The sequence below is a fragment of the Mesoplodon densirostris genome, chromosome 17, assembly GCF_025265405.1.
Source record: "Mesoplodon densirostris isolate mMesDen1 chromosome 17, mMesDen1 primary haplotype, whole genome shotgun sequence".
NCBI lineage: Eukaryota > Metazoa > Chordata > Mammalia > Artiodactyla > Ziphiidae > Mesoplodon > Mesoplodon densirostris.
Window position 1 is genome coordinate 2,839,854 of NC_082677.1, and position 17,825 is coordinate 2,857,678.

The following is a 17,825-nucleotide window of genomic DNA, read 5'->3' on the forward strand; positions in this document are numbered from 1 at the left end:
AGAAAGGCTGTGAGCAGATGACGTCATCCTTGAGGCAGAGAGAAGAAAGGAAAGCGTTAAGTTTCCTGGTAAGTTTGCAGCCAGAGGACAGAGGCCAGGCGGTTGGAGGGCTGAGTGGCTCATATGGCAGCGTGCCCGGGCTTACTTGGGGCAGAATGGCCTCCCCCTCCTCCGCCTGGCTGCTTCCGTAGAAGCCGACCCCGCCGATCACGGAGATGGGGCGTCTTCTCGGCGCCCCCCGGGGGCAGCCCCCAGCAGGGGGGCGCTGGTCTGCAGGGTCGATGGGGGCGCCGCTGGGCTGGTGGTCACCGTCCTCAGTGTCCTCTTTCTGGGGGTCTACGGCGATCGAGTCTTCAGGGATGGACAGACTTAGGCTGACCGGCTGGCCGTAGTCAGAGAGTGGTCGGGGCCGTGACCTCCTCCCGGGTCCGCATCTCCTCCTGGGGACCCTCTGAGCCTCCGGCCTCTCTTCCTCTGGTGCGGAGGCCCGCCTCCAGGACCCCTCGGTCACAACCTTTTCAAATGCGAACAGGTTAGGTGAGGGCGACTTCCAGGAGGATAAAGAAAAGGTACGAGCCAGACGTCCCCGACCCCTCCCCAGCCCCCCAAATTGTTTGCGTACCAGAAAGATGTGACTGAGACGTGGATGAGAAGAAGCAAACGTGTCTTTAATTGGAGGCTGAATTAAAACCCTAATTTCATTAGTGATGTTTGGTGACCCATGATGAGCCAGGATACAAGATACTAAGAAAATCAGCACCACGGTGACGGGTGTCTCTCCAAATATACATAACAGGCAGGGTAACGCAGGCCTGTAGGAGAAACGGCCCTAAGGCTGCACTTTGCAACCCGAGGCACCTTCTCTCAGCTACGTTCACAGACAGAAGGTGCTTCGAGAGGATCGAGTGTGGGCTGCTCAGCACGGTCCTCACACCTGGGGACTTCGTCTGCTGGGGCGAGCACTGAACTAGGGGCTCCAAGGATGAGATCAGCCGACTAACTGGCTGTGTGCGCTGGGACTAGTCACCACTAACCTTTCAGGGTCTCAGATTCCAGACTAGACAATCCCACAGCTGGAGAGTTTGCGGCCCTGAAGTCGGCAAGACTTTCTAAGTTTTCAAGTAACGTTTTCAGAGGCAAGGCAACGCACTAGGAAGAAGACCACGCGGCGTGGAAATGGGCAGACCTCTGTGTGGATCCGCTGGGCCCCCAGGCGAGGGGCCTCAGGTCTGCAGGCCTGCTTCTGCCTGTCCCCTCCTGGGTCCTGGGAGGATGAGCTGCGACCACGGCGAGTCAGAGGGCCGCCCGCCTCGGCCCTGGTGGATCGCTGCTCTTAAAACACTGTGCCAGGGAACAACCGTCCCAGGCCTCAGCCCACCCGGAGACGAGCTCTCCCCCAGCGGATCCTCCAAGTCTGGGCTCAGGGGAGGCCGCCGCGGGCTCTGTGGGAGCGGGGGGGGGGGGGGGCAGCAGAGCGTGCAGGCGCAGTCCCGCGAGCCCCGCGCCCTCCGCTCCTCCATCCCGAGACATCCTGTAACAACCAAGTGAAAAGAGAACAGAGCCCAGCCCGGGGAGGGCTGGGCTAACCAGGCAAGTCCTGTGACTGCAGGGCAGGCAGAGCGGGCCACCCTGGCAGAGCGCCCGGCGGGGCGGACGTCCCCCTGCAGCCCCGCCCTGAGCACTGGCCCAAGGACTCTGGGCTCTCGCCAGCCAGGGGCAACTGAGACCAGAAATGCACGTCCCGTATTTCCAAGCTGAGACCCGGGGAAGCGAGGTGACTTGCCCAGGGCCACGCAGCCAGCTAGCGGCAACAGAGACCAGGGATGGGCCTTGTAACCTCTGTCCCCACTAAGCCACAACACTTCCCGTATACCAAGTCACCTCTGCTCGAGAGACAGAGGGCTGTAGCAAACACCACTCCCTTGCTACCTGCTGATTCGATTCTTACAGCTTGGACCACTATCTTTACTTCAAGTCACCAGGGACAGGGTCCAGAATACACCACTGTAGCATAAACACCATTTTGAGTGGAAGGCACTTAGGAACAGGATTTTCTTCTGCGTGAAAGCAGAACTCAGTGGTCCTAAGTCCCCTCCCTTGGGACGGGATTCTCTTTCTTCCAGCCACGGAAGATTGACTCTCGTCACTGAGAGAAGCCCTCACCGAAACAGACAGAGGCACAAAACTATCCTGTCTCCCAGCTGTTCACCTACAGGCCCCCTATCTTCCTAAAAGTCACTTGCTTTCCCGTGAGAGCCTTTTCCCACCCACTTTCCCCTACTAGGATGTTCTGTAAGTTCCCAGGGCTGACCAGTTCCTGGAGCCACAGCTTCCTGTGAACTCCCACTTACTCACATGAATAAAAATCTGTCTTCTGTCAGTTTAATTCACACACCTCCAGAAAAGAATGTATAAGAGGGTATAGTAAAACATTTTCCCCGACACCGTGGGAAAATATGAGAGTAATCATGGAAAAGTTAATATTTTTTTTGCAGTACATACATATAAAAAACAGGCTATTATGGATTGTTTAACTCAATTACTAAATCAAACGGCACAGACAACTTAAGCACACAGTGAGAATAAACCCATTTATATCATCACCCAGTGATAAAAAGGTGGGGAAACAACATGCTAGAAAAACAGTACAACAAAATTGCAGGCAATAAATTGGTCACAAATCTATGTGCAGTTGTTGTTTTTGTTGTTGGTGGTGGGGTTTTGTGGGGGGTTTTTGTTTTTTGTTTTGCACGTATGCAACCTGCAGCCTGCTTTCTTCATTGATGCCAAAAAAAAAAAAAAAAAGAGAGAGAAAGAGAGAAAGAGACATGGGTTTAGGAGAACCAGCAGTTGTCTTAGTTGCTCAGGTAACAAATCCTTCTGAGAGCAAACAGGCTCCAGGAAGTGATGGGGGCGGGTAAAGGAAGGCATGCAGAGGACAGGAAATCAGACACTGACTGCGTAAAGCCTCGTGCCCACAGGGCAGCACGAGGAGAACCAACTGTGATTCTCGTTTGACACATCAGTACCGTACAGCCCCACCCGAGACCTGAAAGGAGAAAGCCTGCCTTCTGAGTGGTACCGGATGCCCCAAGAGGTGCAGGAATTAGTTAATAGAATCATAATATATAAAACTGAAATGTCCATTTTATTCAAAGCAAAAGTACAGAGGGAGGAACAGAGGGATGGGGGAAACCCCTCAGATTTAAGCTCACGTTCAAACAGTGAGGCTTTGCCAGAAGACAGGTACCTTCAAGTAAAACAAATGTGAACTCTCCTGCAAATTCTAAAACTGAATCTTCTTTTAGCAAACATTATGTGCTTCTGAAATACACCCTTGGTTCGTCCCGGGGAACACAGCTTGAGTGCGACTCTTCCCGGAAATACAAACACCCAGCAAAGGACACTCCGCACCCAACGAGCCAGGACCTACCCCAGACTCTGCTACAGGCAGTGGCCCCAGACGCTGTGAAGGAACAGCAGGTGACCACATCCCCGCCCTCCGAGAGTTTCTTCCTGCTTTAAACACACTCTCATTGGGTGTAAGTGCCTGGGCTGGAGCTCTGCTGGTCCAGATTCTCCTCACAGCCCAGCAGCCCAGCGCAGACCCACCCGGGACCAGTTCACACCCAAGTCACCAACATCTGTGAACAGACCTGTCCGTGGCCTCGTTAATTCTTGCTTCCCAGCATAGTTTTAAAATACTTTCCCTAGTTGGGGGGCGGTTTGCATTTTTTTCTTCTATGCAAGATTCCCTCCTTTACGTTACAAAAGTAAAAGCCAAAATAGATCTCGTTACCTCTGCTTAGACACTTCAAAACGTACTTTGAAACCACAGTGAAAGTGAATCGTTAACCTGAGGGAAAAACCCTGATCCCACACACGTCCCTTCAGAACCCCGTCTAACGCTGAGCCTCTAGGACCGACAAGCAAGAGCTGGGGTTGAACTGTGTCCCCTGAAGATCTACTGGGAGTCCTCACCCCCATACCTGTGAACGTGATCACAGTGGCAGGTACGGAGTCTGCAGGTGCAGTGGGGTTAAGAGGAGGTCACGCTGGTAGATGAGCCCTAATCCAATGGCCGGTGTCCCTGGGAGAGGAGGGAAATCTGGACACAGAGACAAGGAGAAGAAGGACGTGTAGCCCGAGGCAGAGGTCAGAGCGATCCGAGGAGCCCGCAGGGAACCCCGAGGCTGCAAGAGGCAGGGGCTCCACCTCTTGGGCTTCCAGGGGTGGGGCCCTGCCTGCCCAGCCATGACTGCAGACATCTGGCCTCCGCAGCAACGAGGATACATGTCAGCCGTCTTAGCCCCCGTGGTAATTTGTTACAGTAGCTCCAGGGAAGCAGCACAGCAAGGTAACTCAGAAGAAAATATTACAGGCAAGCATATTCAGACTGTGTGAAGATGGAAAAATAAAATAGGGCTTCCCTGGTGGCGCAGTCGTTGAGAGTCCGCCTGCCGATGCGGGGGACGCGGGTTTGTGCCCCGGTCTGGGAGGATCCCACATGCCGCGGAGCGGCTGGGCCCGTGAGCCATGGCCGCTGAGCCTGCGTGTCCGGAGCCTGTGCTCCGCAACGGGAGAGGCCACAACAGTGAGAGGCCCGCGTACCGCAAATAAATAAATAAATAAATAAATAAAATAAAATAAAGTAAGGAGACTTTCCTCTGGATGAGCCAGAGGTACTGTGAAGATGCAGATGAATACAATGAGCCAAGTCAGGTTTTCACAGGTTGTCAGAGTCCTGGGTTCCGCAGGGGACCCAGCACAGGCACCGGGCTGGAGGGGGAAGGAAAAGCATCTCGACAATGCACGTGGCAGAGACTGTGGAACAAGGTTACGTAACAACAGCTGTGACTCTGGAACACCTGTGACCTGCTGGAACCACACTAGGCACGTCTCCGTATTTAATCTTCACAACCACCCTACGAGGTAGGGGTCACGTTTTACTGATCAGGACACTAGGGCTACAGTAAATAAAATGACTTGCTCACGTTACTAGAGCCGGAAAGGGGAGGGGCCCATTTTATACCCCAGTCTGTCTGATTTCAAATTTTCTGCCTTTTCTGCTCGGCCACCCGCATCCAAGGCGTGTACCATTACAGAAGGAAAACAGAACTCTGTAGGTTTTCCACCCTTGGCTGTCGAGTGTCTGGAGGGAGCAGAGAGGAGACGGCGTTGTGAGAGGCTCTGATAGCTGTGCCTGGGGAAGCCACAGACCGCTTCTCAAAATCTCATCTTAAATGCATAGGATAAAAAGTGTATCCCATCAACAGACGGAGGGATAAAGAAGACGTGATACACACACACACACACACGCACACACACACACACGCACACACACTGGAATACTATTCAGCCATAAAAAAAGAATGAAATTCTGCCATTTGCAGCAACATGGATAGACCCAGAGAATATCATACTAAGTGAAGTAAGTCAGACAGAGAAAGACAGATACTGTGTGATATCACTTCTATGTGGAATCTCAAAAATAAAACAAAACTAGTGAATAGAACAAAAAAGAAACAGGGGCTTCCCTGGTGGCGCAGTGGTTGAGAGTCCGCCTGCCGATGCAGGGGACGCGGGTTCGTGCCCCAGTCCGGGAGGATCCCACATGCCGCGGAGCGGCTGGGCCCGTGAGCCGTGGCCGCTGAGCCTGCGCGCCCGGAGCCTGTGCTCCGCAATGGGAGAGGCCACAACAGTGAGAGGCCCGCGTACCGCAAAAAAAAAAAAAAAAGAAACAGACCCACAGAAAGAACAAACTAGTGGTTACCAGTGGGGGGGAGGGGCAAGATGGGGGGGGGGATTAAGAGACATAAACTGCCATATATAAAATAAATAAGCTGCAAAGATATATTATACAGCACAGGGAATACAGCCAATATTATATAATAAGTATAAGTGGAATATAACCTTTGAAAATTGTGAGTCATTATGTTATATACCTGAAATTTATGTACTATTGTACCTCAACTATACCTCAATGAAAAAAATACATACACATTAAACATTTACAGAAAAAAGGACAAGATAGTATTATGAATGAAGCTGATTATTTTGAAACGCAATTTTCAAAATATTTTAAAAATCCTGATATAGTAGTATAGGTAATATGAATTGAGAGGGCTGGAGATAGGTCTAAAAGCTGTCACACTTTGAAGTACTGTACTGAGCAGTACGAGATATTTTAAGAATATCAGCAAAAACTGTCGTAAGATGTGAAAAAGATCTGTGATTTCCATGGTGGTTATATCACAGGTGTTGCTAAAATTCCTCTGGTTTGATGCCTACATTCATAATAGAAGGAAATGCTATCTTTTAGTGAGAAAGTAGTGAAAATAATAAAATTCCCACTTCCTGATTTCCACTGATGTAGTCCTTGGATGAACATAAGTTAAAACCTCCTAGTTTAAAATGCTGGAGAGGGTGTGGAGAAAAGGGAACCCTCGTGCACTGTTGGTGGGAATGTAAATTGGTGCAGCCACTATGGAGAACAGTGTGGAGGTTCCTCCGAAAACTAAAAATAGATTTATCATATAGGATGCAGCAATCCCACTCCTGGGCATGTATCCAGACAACTATAATTCAGAAAGATACATGCACCCCTATGTTCATAGCAGCACTATTCACAATAGCCAAGACATGGAAGCAACCTAAATGTCCATCAACAAATGAATGGATAAAGAAGATGTGGTACCTATATACAATGGCATACTACTCAGCCATAAAAAAAGAATGAAATAATGCCATTTACAGCAACATGGATGGACCCAGAGATTATCATACTAAGTGAAGTCAGAAAGAGAAAGACAAATACCATATCACTTATATGTGGCATATAAAATACGACACAAATGAACCTACCTATGAAACAGAAACAGAATCATGGACATAGAGAACAGACTTGTGGTTGCCAAGGGGGAGGGGGTTGGGGGAGGGATGGACTGGGAGTTTGGGGTCAGCAGATGCAAACTATTGTATACAGGATGGATAAACAACAAGGTCCTACTGTGGAGCACAGGGAACTATATTCAATATCATGTGATAAACCATAATGGAAAAGAATATTTTAAAAATGTAAATATATATATGTATAACTGATTCACTTTGCTGTACAACAGAAATTAACACAACATTGTAAATCAACTATACTCCAATAAAAAAAAAACTCCTAGTTTACATAATATCACTGCAGAGTAGCCTGTGGGACCAGTGGTGGGCTCCAACTCCAGAAAATGACATTTTAGACCTTATTTATTATAAAATCAAAATAGTAGCATCTCACTGTTCAGAGCTACACATCATTACCTTATTTCCCTTACGTGAACATGAATGTGTCATAATAAAAAAGCACCTGTGCAGGCCCGTTATATTCGGCTCAGGAGAGTCCCGGGAATGGGGTGTGTTGTCAACACGTGTCCTAGGAATTTAAGTGAGGAGGGAACTCATAAGATCCCGGATCAACTACCATGTTTTGAGAAGCTGAAGGCAAGAACAAGGACATATTTACACATTTAGAAAGAGAGAAGTTGGAGCCCTAATACAGTTTTTTCCCTTTTTTGGTTACTTTTAAGACCAAAGGGATAATATCTTACATTTACATAAAAATGGTTTTTCCCCCAGTGTTACTGAGATAGAATTGACATACAGCACTGTTTAAGTTCACGGTGTGCAACGTAACGATCTGACTCACGTATACTGCAATGATCACCACAGCAACTTTAGTTAATGTCTGTCATCTCATACAGATACAAAAAAAGAAGCAAAAAGAACTTTCTCTTCCCCTTTGAACTTTTAGGGTCTACTCTCTTAGCAACTTTCAAATTTACTGAACAGCAGGGTTGACAAGCGTCACCACTGTATCCACCCCTGGGGCTTATGTATCTTTTAACTAGACATTTGTACCTACAAATCTGAAATTGTCATCAACTTGCTTTCCTATCTACCTAGAGTTGTATGTTCAGATCAGTCAGGAGGACATTATGCCCCCCATTTTGGAGCTGAGAAGCCAGTCACAGAGCAGGCGACAGGCTGAATGGAGAGAGTTCGGGCACCTCATTTGATGTCATCTCTGCAAGGCCCACAGACACGAGCCCTCCCTTTGCAGCTGCAGAGAAGAAAAATGCCAGCGCGTTTTATGGTTTATGGTGAAAACCCTTTGCAGCAACTTCCCAAAACACTAGACGGCGTGAGGCTGCTCCACCACGCCCACATCCCTCCGGCTATGGTCCACCCAGCCCTGTGACCCCTTCCCCTGCCCGGCGGCGGCGAGCACACCGCATGCGCCGCCTCCTCCATCCCCCGCCCCCCTGTCCCACCCGCAGCCTCTCACCTCCACTGGCTTCTCTGCTCCCTTCCTGCTCTCTCTTGTCCTCCGAACCCAAAACTTTCCCTTCACCCATCATACCTGGACCTCAAATAGAATCGGTTTTGTTTCATGTACGGAATCCTACTAGGTTTCTGGTCCTTAGCCTTTAGAACAAGCAGTGCAATAGCCTTTCTCTCTCCACAGCTGCCTTTTCTCTTACTGTCCATAGCGGTAGGAGTTGGGGATCATCCTGGCAGAAGGTGAGCCGCACTGGACACACCTCCTACCACAAAGGCTTCCTAACCCAAACCCCGAACTCTTGCAGGGGGTCGTGGATCTTTTCTGACATCACTTAGGTAAGTTAAGGAACAATCAGTGTTGAAGAGGGACTTCTGTCTGTAAGAGCGAAAATGCCCAAGGAAGGAGGAGCGGGGAGGGGCAGCCGCTGACTCGGTTCTGAAATAAGTTAAGTGGCCAAACGCCCTCTGCTTAGCGAATGACCCCCTAAAACCATGCCTGTCCGCTGGCTCAGCTCCACCCGCCACTGGCTTCTCCGGTTCAGGGCCATCTTGGGAGGGGACAGGCATCATCATCAACCCGTCTCTCCCCTTCTCAGGCCCCAGGTTTGGACTTAGCCTGGCTCTGGATGGGCCTGAGCAAGAAATAGATGGGAAAGCAGAACGTACTTTACTGGGTTATATTCCTTCCACAGCTTTTCTACAGGCAAAGCAGCTGTGAACGCTGGGTTACATTCTACATTCTTACCACTGTGCTGCAGCTGTGATTTCAGATGCCAGGTTCTAAGCTGTAAGAATCTTTAGTGGTTGTTAGAATTCCAAAAGCAAATAAAACGCAAATGGCCAGCCAAAAGCTGTTCTGATTTTTATGGAATGGGATTATATGTGCATCAGTAATTTTGACGTAGCTTTTAAAAATCCGAAAAAAAAAAAAAGAGAGAGAGAAACGAACTATTGTAATCTGGAAAGCAGTGGCCTTGTCCCTTGGATTCAGGCCATTTATTTAAAATACATAAGCAATTAATGCTTCTCGTCTCCCTGGAGAGCACAGTGGTGGTAATAGATACTTCAGTTGTCCTAACATGTGGAAAATTGATGATAAAATGTGCTGAAATGAGTTTGTGAGCCTACGGCCTTTGTAACTTGTTTGACAGGCAGAATAGGTAATTCATTAAAAATGCAAATATTGGGCTTCCCTGGTGGTGCAGTGGTTGAGAGTCCGCCTGCCGATGCAGGGGACACGGGTTCGTGCCCCGGACTGGGAAGATCCCACGTGCCGCGGAGCGGCTGGGCCCGTGGGCCATGGCCGCTGAGCCTGCGCATCCGGAGCCTGTGCTCTGCAACGGGAGAGGCCACAACAGTGAGAGGCCCGCCTACCGCCAAAAAAAAAAAAGAAAGAAAAAAAAGAAGCAAATATTAACACACATGTGGACACTTGATTTACTACTGATTGCCCAGTTCTCCGAGCATAAAAAAACCCTTAATAGTAACTATGAAAAATCTGGGCTCTGGAAGTGCCCCCCTCCCCTGCCTTTGTAATAAATCATTCACAGGAATTCCATTTCTGGGCTTAACTAAAACCCCACCATCCTACCATCTCAGAATCAACAGCAGCACAATGCTAGTTTGACATCCAGGTAGAGAAATGATAGAATTGTAGGTTGTTGTTTTACGTGTGGACTCATGAAAAGTGAAGAGACAGTTTAAAACCATCATATTATGAAATAAATGCACATAATGACTCCACATTAAAATGTATTTTATCTGAAACACATGCTGAAGAATAGAGGTCTACTCAAACTTTTTTGCTTTCAATTAATAAATAAAAAGCATGATTTTATAAAAATGAACTTGCTTTCCTCTTTAGAAATTGTTTAATGGTTGAGGACAACTGAATATTCCAAATTCAAGAACCATGTTTTAGAGCTGAATGTCAGAAGCCCACTGTTTTTCTAAACCTTTTTTTTTTAACATCTTTATTGGAGTATAATTGCTTTACAATGGTTAGTTGATGCTGTATAACAAAGTAAATCAGCTATACATATACATACATCCCCATATCTCCTCCCTCTTGCATCTCCCTCCCACCCTCTCTATCCCACCCCTCTACGTGGACACAAAGCACCGAGCTGATCTCCCTGTGCTATGCAGCAGCTTCCCACTAGCTATCTATTTTACATTTGGTCGTGTATATATGTCCATGCCACGCTCTCACTTTGTCCCAGTTTACCCTTCCCCCTCCCCGTGTCCTCAAGTCCATTCTCTACATCTGCATCTTTATTCCTGTCCTGCCCCTAGGTTCTTCAGAACATTTTTTTTTCTTAGATTCCATATATATGTGTTAGCATACGGTATATGTTTTTCTCTTTCTGACTTACTTCATTCTGTATAATAGTCTCTAGGTCCATCCACTTCACTACCAATAACTCAATTTCATTTATTTTTATGGCTGAGTAATATTCCATTGTATATACACGCCACATCTTTTTTTTTTTCAAACTTCTACCTTTATTTTTATTTATTTTTTTTTTGCGGTACGCGGGCCTCTCACTGTTGTGGCCTCTCCCGTTGTGGAGCACAGGCTCCGGACGTGCAGGCCCAGCGGCCATGGCTCACAGGCCCAGCCGCTCCGCGGCATGTGGGATCCTCCCGGACCGGGGCACGAACCCGTGTCCCCTGCATCGGCAGGCGGACTCTCAACCACTGCGCCACCAGGGAAGCCCCTCAAACTTCTACTCTTTTTATACAGCAGGTTCTTATTAGTTATCCATTTTATACATATTAGTGTATACACTAATCAATCCCAATCTCCCAATTCATCACACCACCACCCGCCACTTTCCCGCCTTAGGGTCCATACGTTTGTTCGCTACATCTGTGTCTCTATTTCTGCCCTGCAAACCGGTTCATCTGTACCATTTTTCTAGGTTCCACAAATACGCGTTAATATACAATATTTGTTTTTCTCTTTCTGACTTACTTCACTCTGTATGGCAGTCTCTAGATCCATCCACATGTCTACAAATGACCCAATTTTGTTCCTTTTTATGGCTGAGTAATATTCCATTGTATATATGTACCACATCTTCTTTATCCATTCATCTGTCGATGGGCATTTAGGTTGCTTCCATGACCTGGCTATTGTAAATAGTGCTGCAATGAACATTGGGGTGCATGTGTCTTTTTGAATTATGGTTTTCTCAGCATATGTGCCCAGTAGTGGGATTGCTGGGTCATATGGTAATTCTATTTTTACTTTCTTAAGGAACCTCCATACTGTTCTACATAGTGGTGTATCAATTTACATTCCCACCAACAGTGCAAGAGGGTTCCCTTTTCGCCACACCCTCTCCAGCATTTGTTGTTTGTAGATTTTCTGATGATGCCCATTCCAACTGGTGTGAGGTGATACCTCATTGTAGTTTTGATTTGCATTTCTCTAATAATTAGTGATGTTGAGCAGCTTTTCATATGCTTCTTAAATTTACCAAGGTTTGATTTGTGACCCAAGATATGATCTATCCTGGAGAATGTTCCATGCGCACTTGAGAAGAAAGTGTAATCTGCTATTTTTGGATGGAATGTCCTATAAATATCAGTTAAATCTATCTGGTCTATTGTGTCATTTAAAGTTTGTGTTTCCATATTAATTTTCTGTTTGGATGATCTGTCCATTGGTGTAAGTGAGGTGTTAAAATCCCCCACTATTATTGTGTTCCTGTCAAGTTCCTCTTTTATAGCTGTTAGGCCATTGCCTTATGTATTGAGGTGCTCCTATGTTGGGTGCATATATATTTATAATTGTTATATCTTCTTCTTGGATTGATCCCTTGATCATTATGTAGTGTCCTTCTCTGTCTCTTGTAACAGTCTTTATTTTAAAGTCATTTTGTCTAATATGAGAATTGCTATTCCAGCTTTCTTTTGATTTCCATTTGCATGGAATATCTTTTTCCATCCCCTCACTTTCAGTCTGTATGTGTCCCTAGGTCTGAAGTGAGTCACTTGTAGACAGCATACATATGGGTCTTGTTTTTGTATCCATTCAGTCAGTCTATGTCTTTTGGTTGGAGCATTTAGTCCATTTACATTTAAGGTAATTATTGATATGTATGTTCCTATTCCCATTTTCTTAATTGTTTTGGGTTCGTTATTGTAGGTGTTGCCCTTCTCTTGTGTTTCTTGCCTAGAGAAGTTCCTTTACCATTTGTTGTAAAGCTTGTTTGGTGGTGCTGAATTCTCTTAGCTTTTGCTTGTCTGTAAAGGTTTTAATTTCTCTGTCAAATCTGAATGAGATCCTTGCTGGGTCTAAACCTTTTTGAACATGAGACTTTGTTAATGCTGTTTGACTTCCTTTGTACAGAGAGGGAGAGGAATCAGGAGGAGGGGGAAAGGGACTTCCCTGGTGGTCCAGTGGTTAAGACTCTGAGCTTTCACTGCAGGGGGCGTGCCTTTGATCCCTGGTCAAGGAACTAAGATCCCGCTTGCCACATGGCATAGCCAAGAAAAAAAGCTATCTACAGATGATTTAAAGTATATGGGAGGATGTGAGTAGGTAATATGCAAATAATACACCATTGTATGTAAGGCACTTGAGCGTTCGTGGGTTTTGGTATCTGTGAGGGGGAAAGGAGAAGGGGAAGCAGGGCCCAGCTTACTCTCTGTGGAGGACAATGAAGGATGATGTCTGTGTTCCCAGCATCAACGCATTTCAAGCCACGGTTGGCAGCACAAATATACAAATCAACAGCCCAGAATGTCTTTACAATCAAGGAAACTGAGGGCCACTGGAGTAGAATGCAGAATAGCATCTTCGTAATCATGACTGCCTCTGTGTTCTAGCTGAGGAGATCCCAGGTACCCAGTCGTCCCACGCTGGGCGCCCCTCAACACTTCCCTCTCCCTCCCCAGCCACAGCTACAGTTAATCTCAGGAGGAATCTAGTCCATCACGTCCCATGGAACAGTCTCCTAATGCTTCCTTGTCTCCAACCCACTCTCCATCCTACCACTAAAACACACATCAGATTGTGGCTGGCTGTCACCCAGAACAAACCCGGGGTCATTCAAAACCTCATCCAATGTGCCTTTCCAGCTCCATCTTCACACGCAATTATTCACCAGCCACACCACACAACTCGCCTTTGCCACACACCACTTGAGGCAATTGGAAATGAGGGAAAGGCTGCTCCCGCTACGATACCTTTTTGCCCCTGTCAATCTGGAAATTTTATCCTTCAGCATTCAGTTGAAATACCACCTCCTGCAGGAAAACTTCATAAATTCCCCTGGGCTCTGAGCTCTTTTTCCTGTGCCTCTGTTAAAACCACTGCAATATTTTTATAGCCTTGATTTATTTATCTGGGTGTCACATGACAGCAGCTACTTACATTCTTTCCAAATTATCCAATACCATCATCACATCCCCAGAGTCTGCAGCCTGGGAAACTGGCAGTTTAAAAAGCTTCATGAACGGGTCAAGGGATGAATGGGTGACTGGTGGACAAAGGAGCAAATAAGTGAGAAGTTCTGGGTGGCAAGGAAGCTGTCCTCACCCTACATTTATACGTGATTTTATAAAAATGAACTTAAGTTACCACTTGAGGATAACTAAATATCTCAAAACCTATAACAATATCTTAGATCAGGAAATCAACCATCCCATTCCTGTCTCTTTCATAACCGATTCGAATTCCATGTACCCTGGAAACAAGCTGACTTCAATTTTCTTTCCCCTATTGTCAACAATCCTGTTTTAAAGTCTCCTATTTGGGACTTCCCTGGTGGCGCAGTGGTTAAGAAGCCACCTGCCAATGTAGCAGACACAGATTTGAGCCCTGGTCCGGGAAGATCCCACATGCCGTGGAGCAACTAAGCCCATGCACCACAATTACCGAGCCTGCGCTCTAGAGCCCGCGAGCCACAACTACTGAGCCCATGCGCCACAACTACTGAAGCCTGAGCGCCTAGAGCCTGTACTCCGCAACAAGAGAAGCCACCGCAATGAGAAGCCCGCGCACCACAATGAAGAGTAGCCCCCGCTCGCCGCAGCTAGAGAAAGCCCACGTGCAGCAACGAAGACCCAATGCAGCCCAAAATAAATAAATACAATAAAGATAAAATAAAGTCTCCTATTTGGTACCAGACATGTGAGGGGCAAGGTAATGCATCTTTTCTAACCAACAAGTTTCCTCTGCTGGCGACAGAGTGTAAAAGGAAAGATTTAGGCCTTTTCAAACGTCTCTCTTCCATATTTTAGGCTCAGCGGGAAGCATTCCTGCGTTGGGAGGAGAAAGGGGCCCGGGACGGAATGACCGGAGGCAGTGGATGACGAGGGCATGGTGACGGGAGGGTGGGAAAAGCACTCCAGAGGGAAGTCAGAGGAGTGAGGCCTTCGTGGGGACCCGCTGTTCCTTTCGGCAACACTCACTGACGTCAGATACACTCTGTCACCCCGTCCTTTACACTTGAAAGCGTCCAGCCCATGAACCTGAGGAGTCAAGTAAACCCTGAGCCTGATTAGATCTGCTGTTCCCCAGGAGCGCTCTGGGTAGAGCTCCTGGGGCTGTGGGAACAGGGACCACCCCGGAGGGAAGGAAGACCACGGGGCGGCACCAAGGTGTTCTGTGAGAATCGAACGCGCGATGCTGCAAAAGGTCTCGAGGACGTTTAGTTCAAAACCTGCAGTAAAAGAATTACAGATGAATAATTTTTACTTCAGAAAGAGAAGAAACAAATCCAGACTTACAACGGAACCTGCTCTAAGTGACTACATAAAACCTTTATACTGTGCGTTAGGGACTGGATCAGTCACACGCTGTGTCTAAGGCTCCCCGCCCGAGGCTCTGCCCTTCCCGGCACGACAGGGCTCTGGCCCTGGGGTCACAGCCCTCCACGGTCCACAGCGGCGTCCTGCCCTGTGCCATCGGGTGACCCACCAAAACTGCCAGAAAAGGGACTGAATGAAGGTCCTCAGTGACCTGCCCTGCCCACCCTAAGCTGCCGAACCCCACCTGGAAATCAAGAGGAAGGACACTGCTCCGGGCAGCGGCCAGCTGTGGTGGGCGGAGGCCCGAGCTCCGGGGAAGGGATGCTGGACTCAGAGTCAAAAGAGGAAATGGAGGGGCTTCCCTGGTGGCGCAGTGGTTGAGAGTCCGCCTGCCGATGCAGGGGACACGGGTTCGTGCCCCGGTCTGGGAGGATCCCACATGCCGTGGAGCAGCTGGGCCCGTGAGCCATGGCCGCTGAGCCTGCGCGTCTGGAGCCTGTGCTCCGCAACAAGAGAGGCCACAACAGTGAGAGGCCCGTGCACCGCGATGAAGAGTGGCCCCCGCTTGCCACAACTAGAGAAAGCCCTCACACAGAAACGAAGACCCAACACAGCAAAAATAAATTTTTTAAAAAAAAAAAAAAGAGGAAATGGAGAGGAAATGCACTGGAGAGCGATGACACCAGCGTTTGAAAATTGGCCTTTGCCGATCCCATCTCATTTAATCTTAAAAGCCTTGCAGTGGACACTTTAAATTCTGTTTTACAGATAAGGAAGATGAAAAGATTCCACCAAAGATCAGGAAACCAGCCAATGGTTACAATTTGTCTGCATGCAGCAGACACTTCCCCTGGGCCTTGGTCTCCGTCAAAGGCCCGGCTCCAGCCCCACTGCGGGGCTTGGGCAGGGCCTGTAACCTCTTCAGGCCTCAGTTTATTCATTGTTTAAAAACAAAAACCCAAATCCAAAAATGTTGACCTCCTTGACAGGGTGGCTGAGAAGAATCTTTATTCACTGAAAAACCATCCGATAAACATGAGCGGTTGCTACTGATACTTGTAGTTGTAAGAGCCAATGACATTCTTAAAGTTCCAAAGGGAGCTGGTGAAACTCCAGTCCCCAGCAGAGGGTGTAGCAATTTCTGATCAACATATTTTAGACCAAATTCTTTATTCCACCATTTATTTCTTGCTTGAAGGGTTGTAATTTCATTCCTGGGGAACTGTTGTTTGTACTCTATAGAGATTCGTATCCAGTTAATAGAGTTCAATGAAAAAAACAGGACTACAAGTCATGTTTAACTCTTTCAGGGGTTAATGCCTCTCTTTCGTTAGCGGGGGGGGGGGGGGGGGCTTCCCTGGTGGCGCAGTGGTTGAGAGTCCACCTGCCAATGCAGGGGACACGGGTTCGTGCCCCGGTCCGGGAAGATCCCACATGCCGCAGAGCAGCTGGGCCCGTGAGCCATGGCCGCTGGGCCCGTGCGTCCGGAGCCTGTGCTCCGCAACGGGAGAGGCCACAACAGTGAGAGGCCCACGTACCGCCAAAAAAAAAAAAAAAAAAAAAGAGAGTTAGCGGGGGTAGATGTGGAAGAGAAATGCCCAAACCTAACATACAGGATATCAGTACCTAGAGGAGCCTCGGCCTGGACAGCACGTCTCAAGCTTCAGTGCCTGAGGTATTTCCCTGGGTATCATGTTAAAGGTCCAGATTACTGCTTCTGATTCAGTAGCTCCAGGTGGGGCTCAGGACCTGTGCCTTTACCTTGCATCCTGGGTGGTCCGATTCCAAACTGTGAGAAACTTGGGCTACAAGATGGGAAGTAATTTGCAGAATTTAACTGGTTTGTACCGAAGGGTCTGACCAAAGCCGGCAATTTTAACGAACAATGAATATAATAAAAGCTAATATTTATGCTTTATTGTTAATATTAATGATTACTAATAACCAATAGTATAATTTTAATTATAATATATATGTAATGTAGTAATATTTTGATTTTAATTATAAAATTTTTATAATATTAATAATATATATAATATTATATGTAATATAATAATATAGTTTATAATATGACAAGATAAACTATAAGATTAATAATAATGGTATTAAGCTTAATAATATTCTACTATGTTCCAGGCACTGTGGTATGTATCTTATATGCATTATTTCATTTACTCCTGATAGGTATTATTACCTCCATTTTTAAAGAAATGAGGCTTAAATAAGTCAAGTATTTTTCTTAAGGACGTACAGCTGGTTAGCAGCCAGGCCAGGACTTGAACTTGGGCAGCCCTCCTACAAAGCCCGACTATTCTACACCAGAGAGCCTCCCCACCATTCGGAAATGCTGGCATCCTGGCTGGCACCCAATCCTGAGGCTCCCTGCCCCCCGTTCCTGAACCAGGGGCGACCCCCTGAAGTCCTCCCCTCAGCCTCACTGGGCTCTTCCTGAGTGAATGGAGCATTCTAATTGTCCTTGTGTCCTCACACTGTCCCTGGTAGGAGAAACAGAGGTAACATTCGGTTTATTCAGGGACGTGTGACAAACTGTGCTGATGTTCTTGTCAATTCATGCCTACGGCCTTCCTTCTGATGGTCATGGCAGACACATCAAAGTGAGCATGTGTCACCGGGCCAACTGGAAAGTAATTCCCAACCTTGGACACTCTTTCCTCTTGATTATCATAGGGAAGCTTAAGATGAGAAAAACAGGAGAAAAACATATATACTGC

At 47.3% G+C, this 17,825-nt stretch overlaps 1 protein-coding gene across 1 annotated transcript in view; it reads right to left on the bottom strand.

The window, feature by feature from the left end:
- Positions 1–17,825, bottom strand: part of SPATA13 (spermatogenesis associated 13) — a 119,120-nt gene that overhangs the window by 44,834 nt on the left and 56,461 nt on the right. The window contains exon 3 of the mRNA XM_060080285.1: positions 146–514. Coding sequence (XP_059936268.1) covers positions 146–514 — 369 coding nt within the window. The remainder of the gene's footprint in view (positions 1–145; positions 515–17,825) is intronic.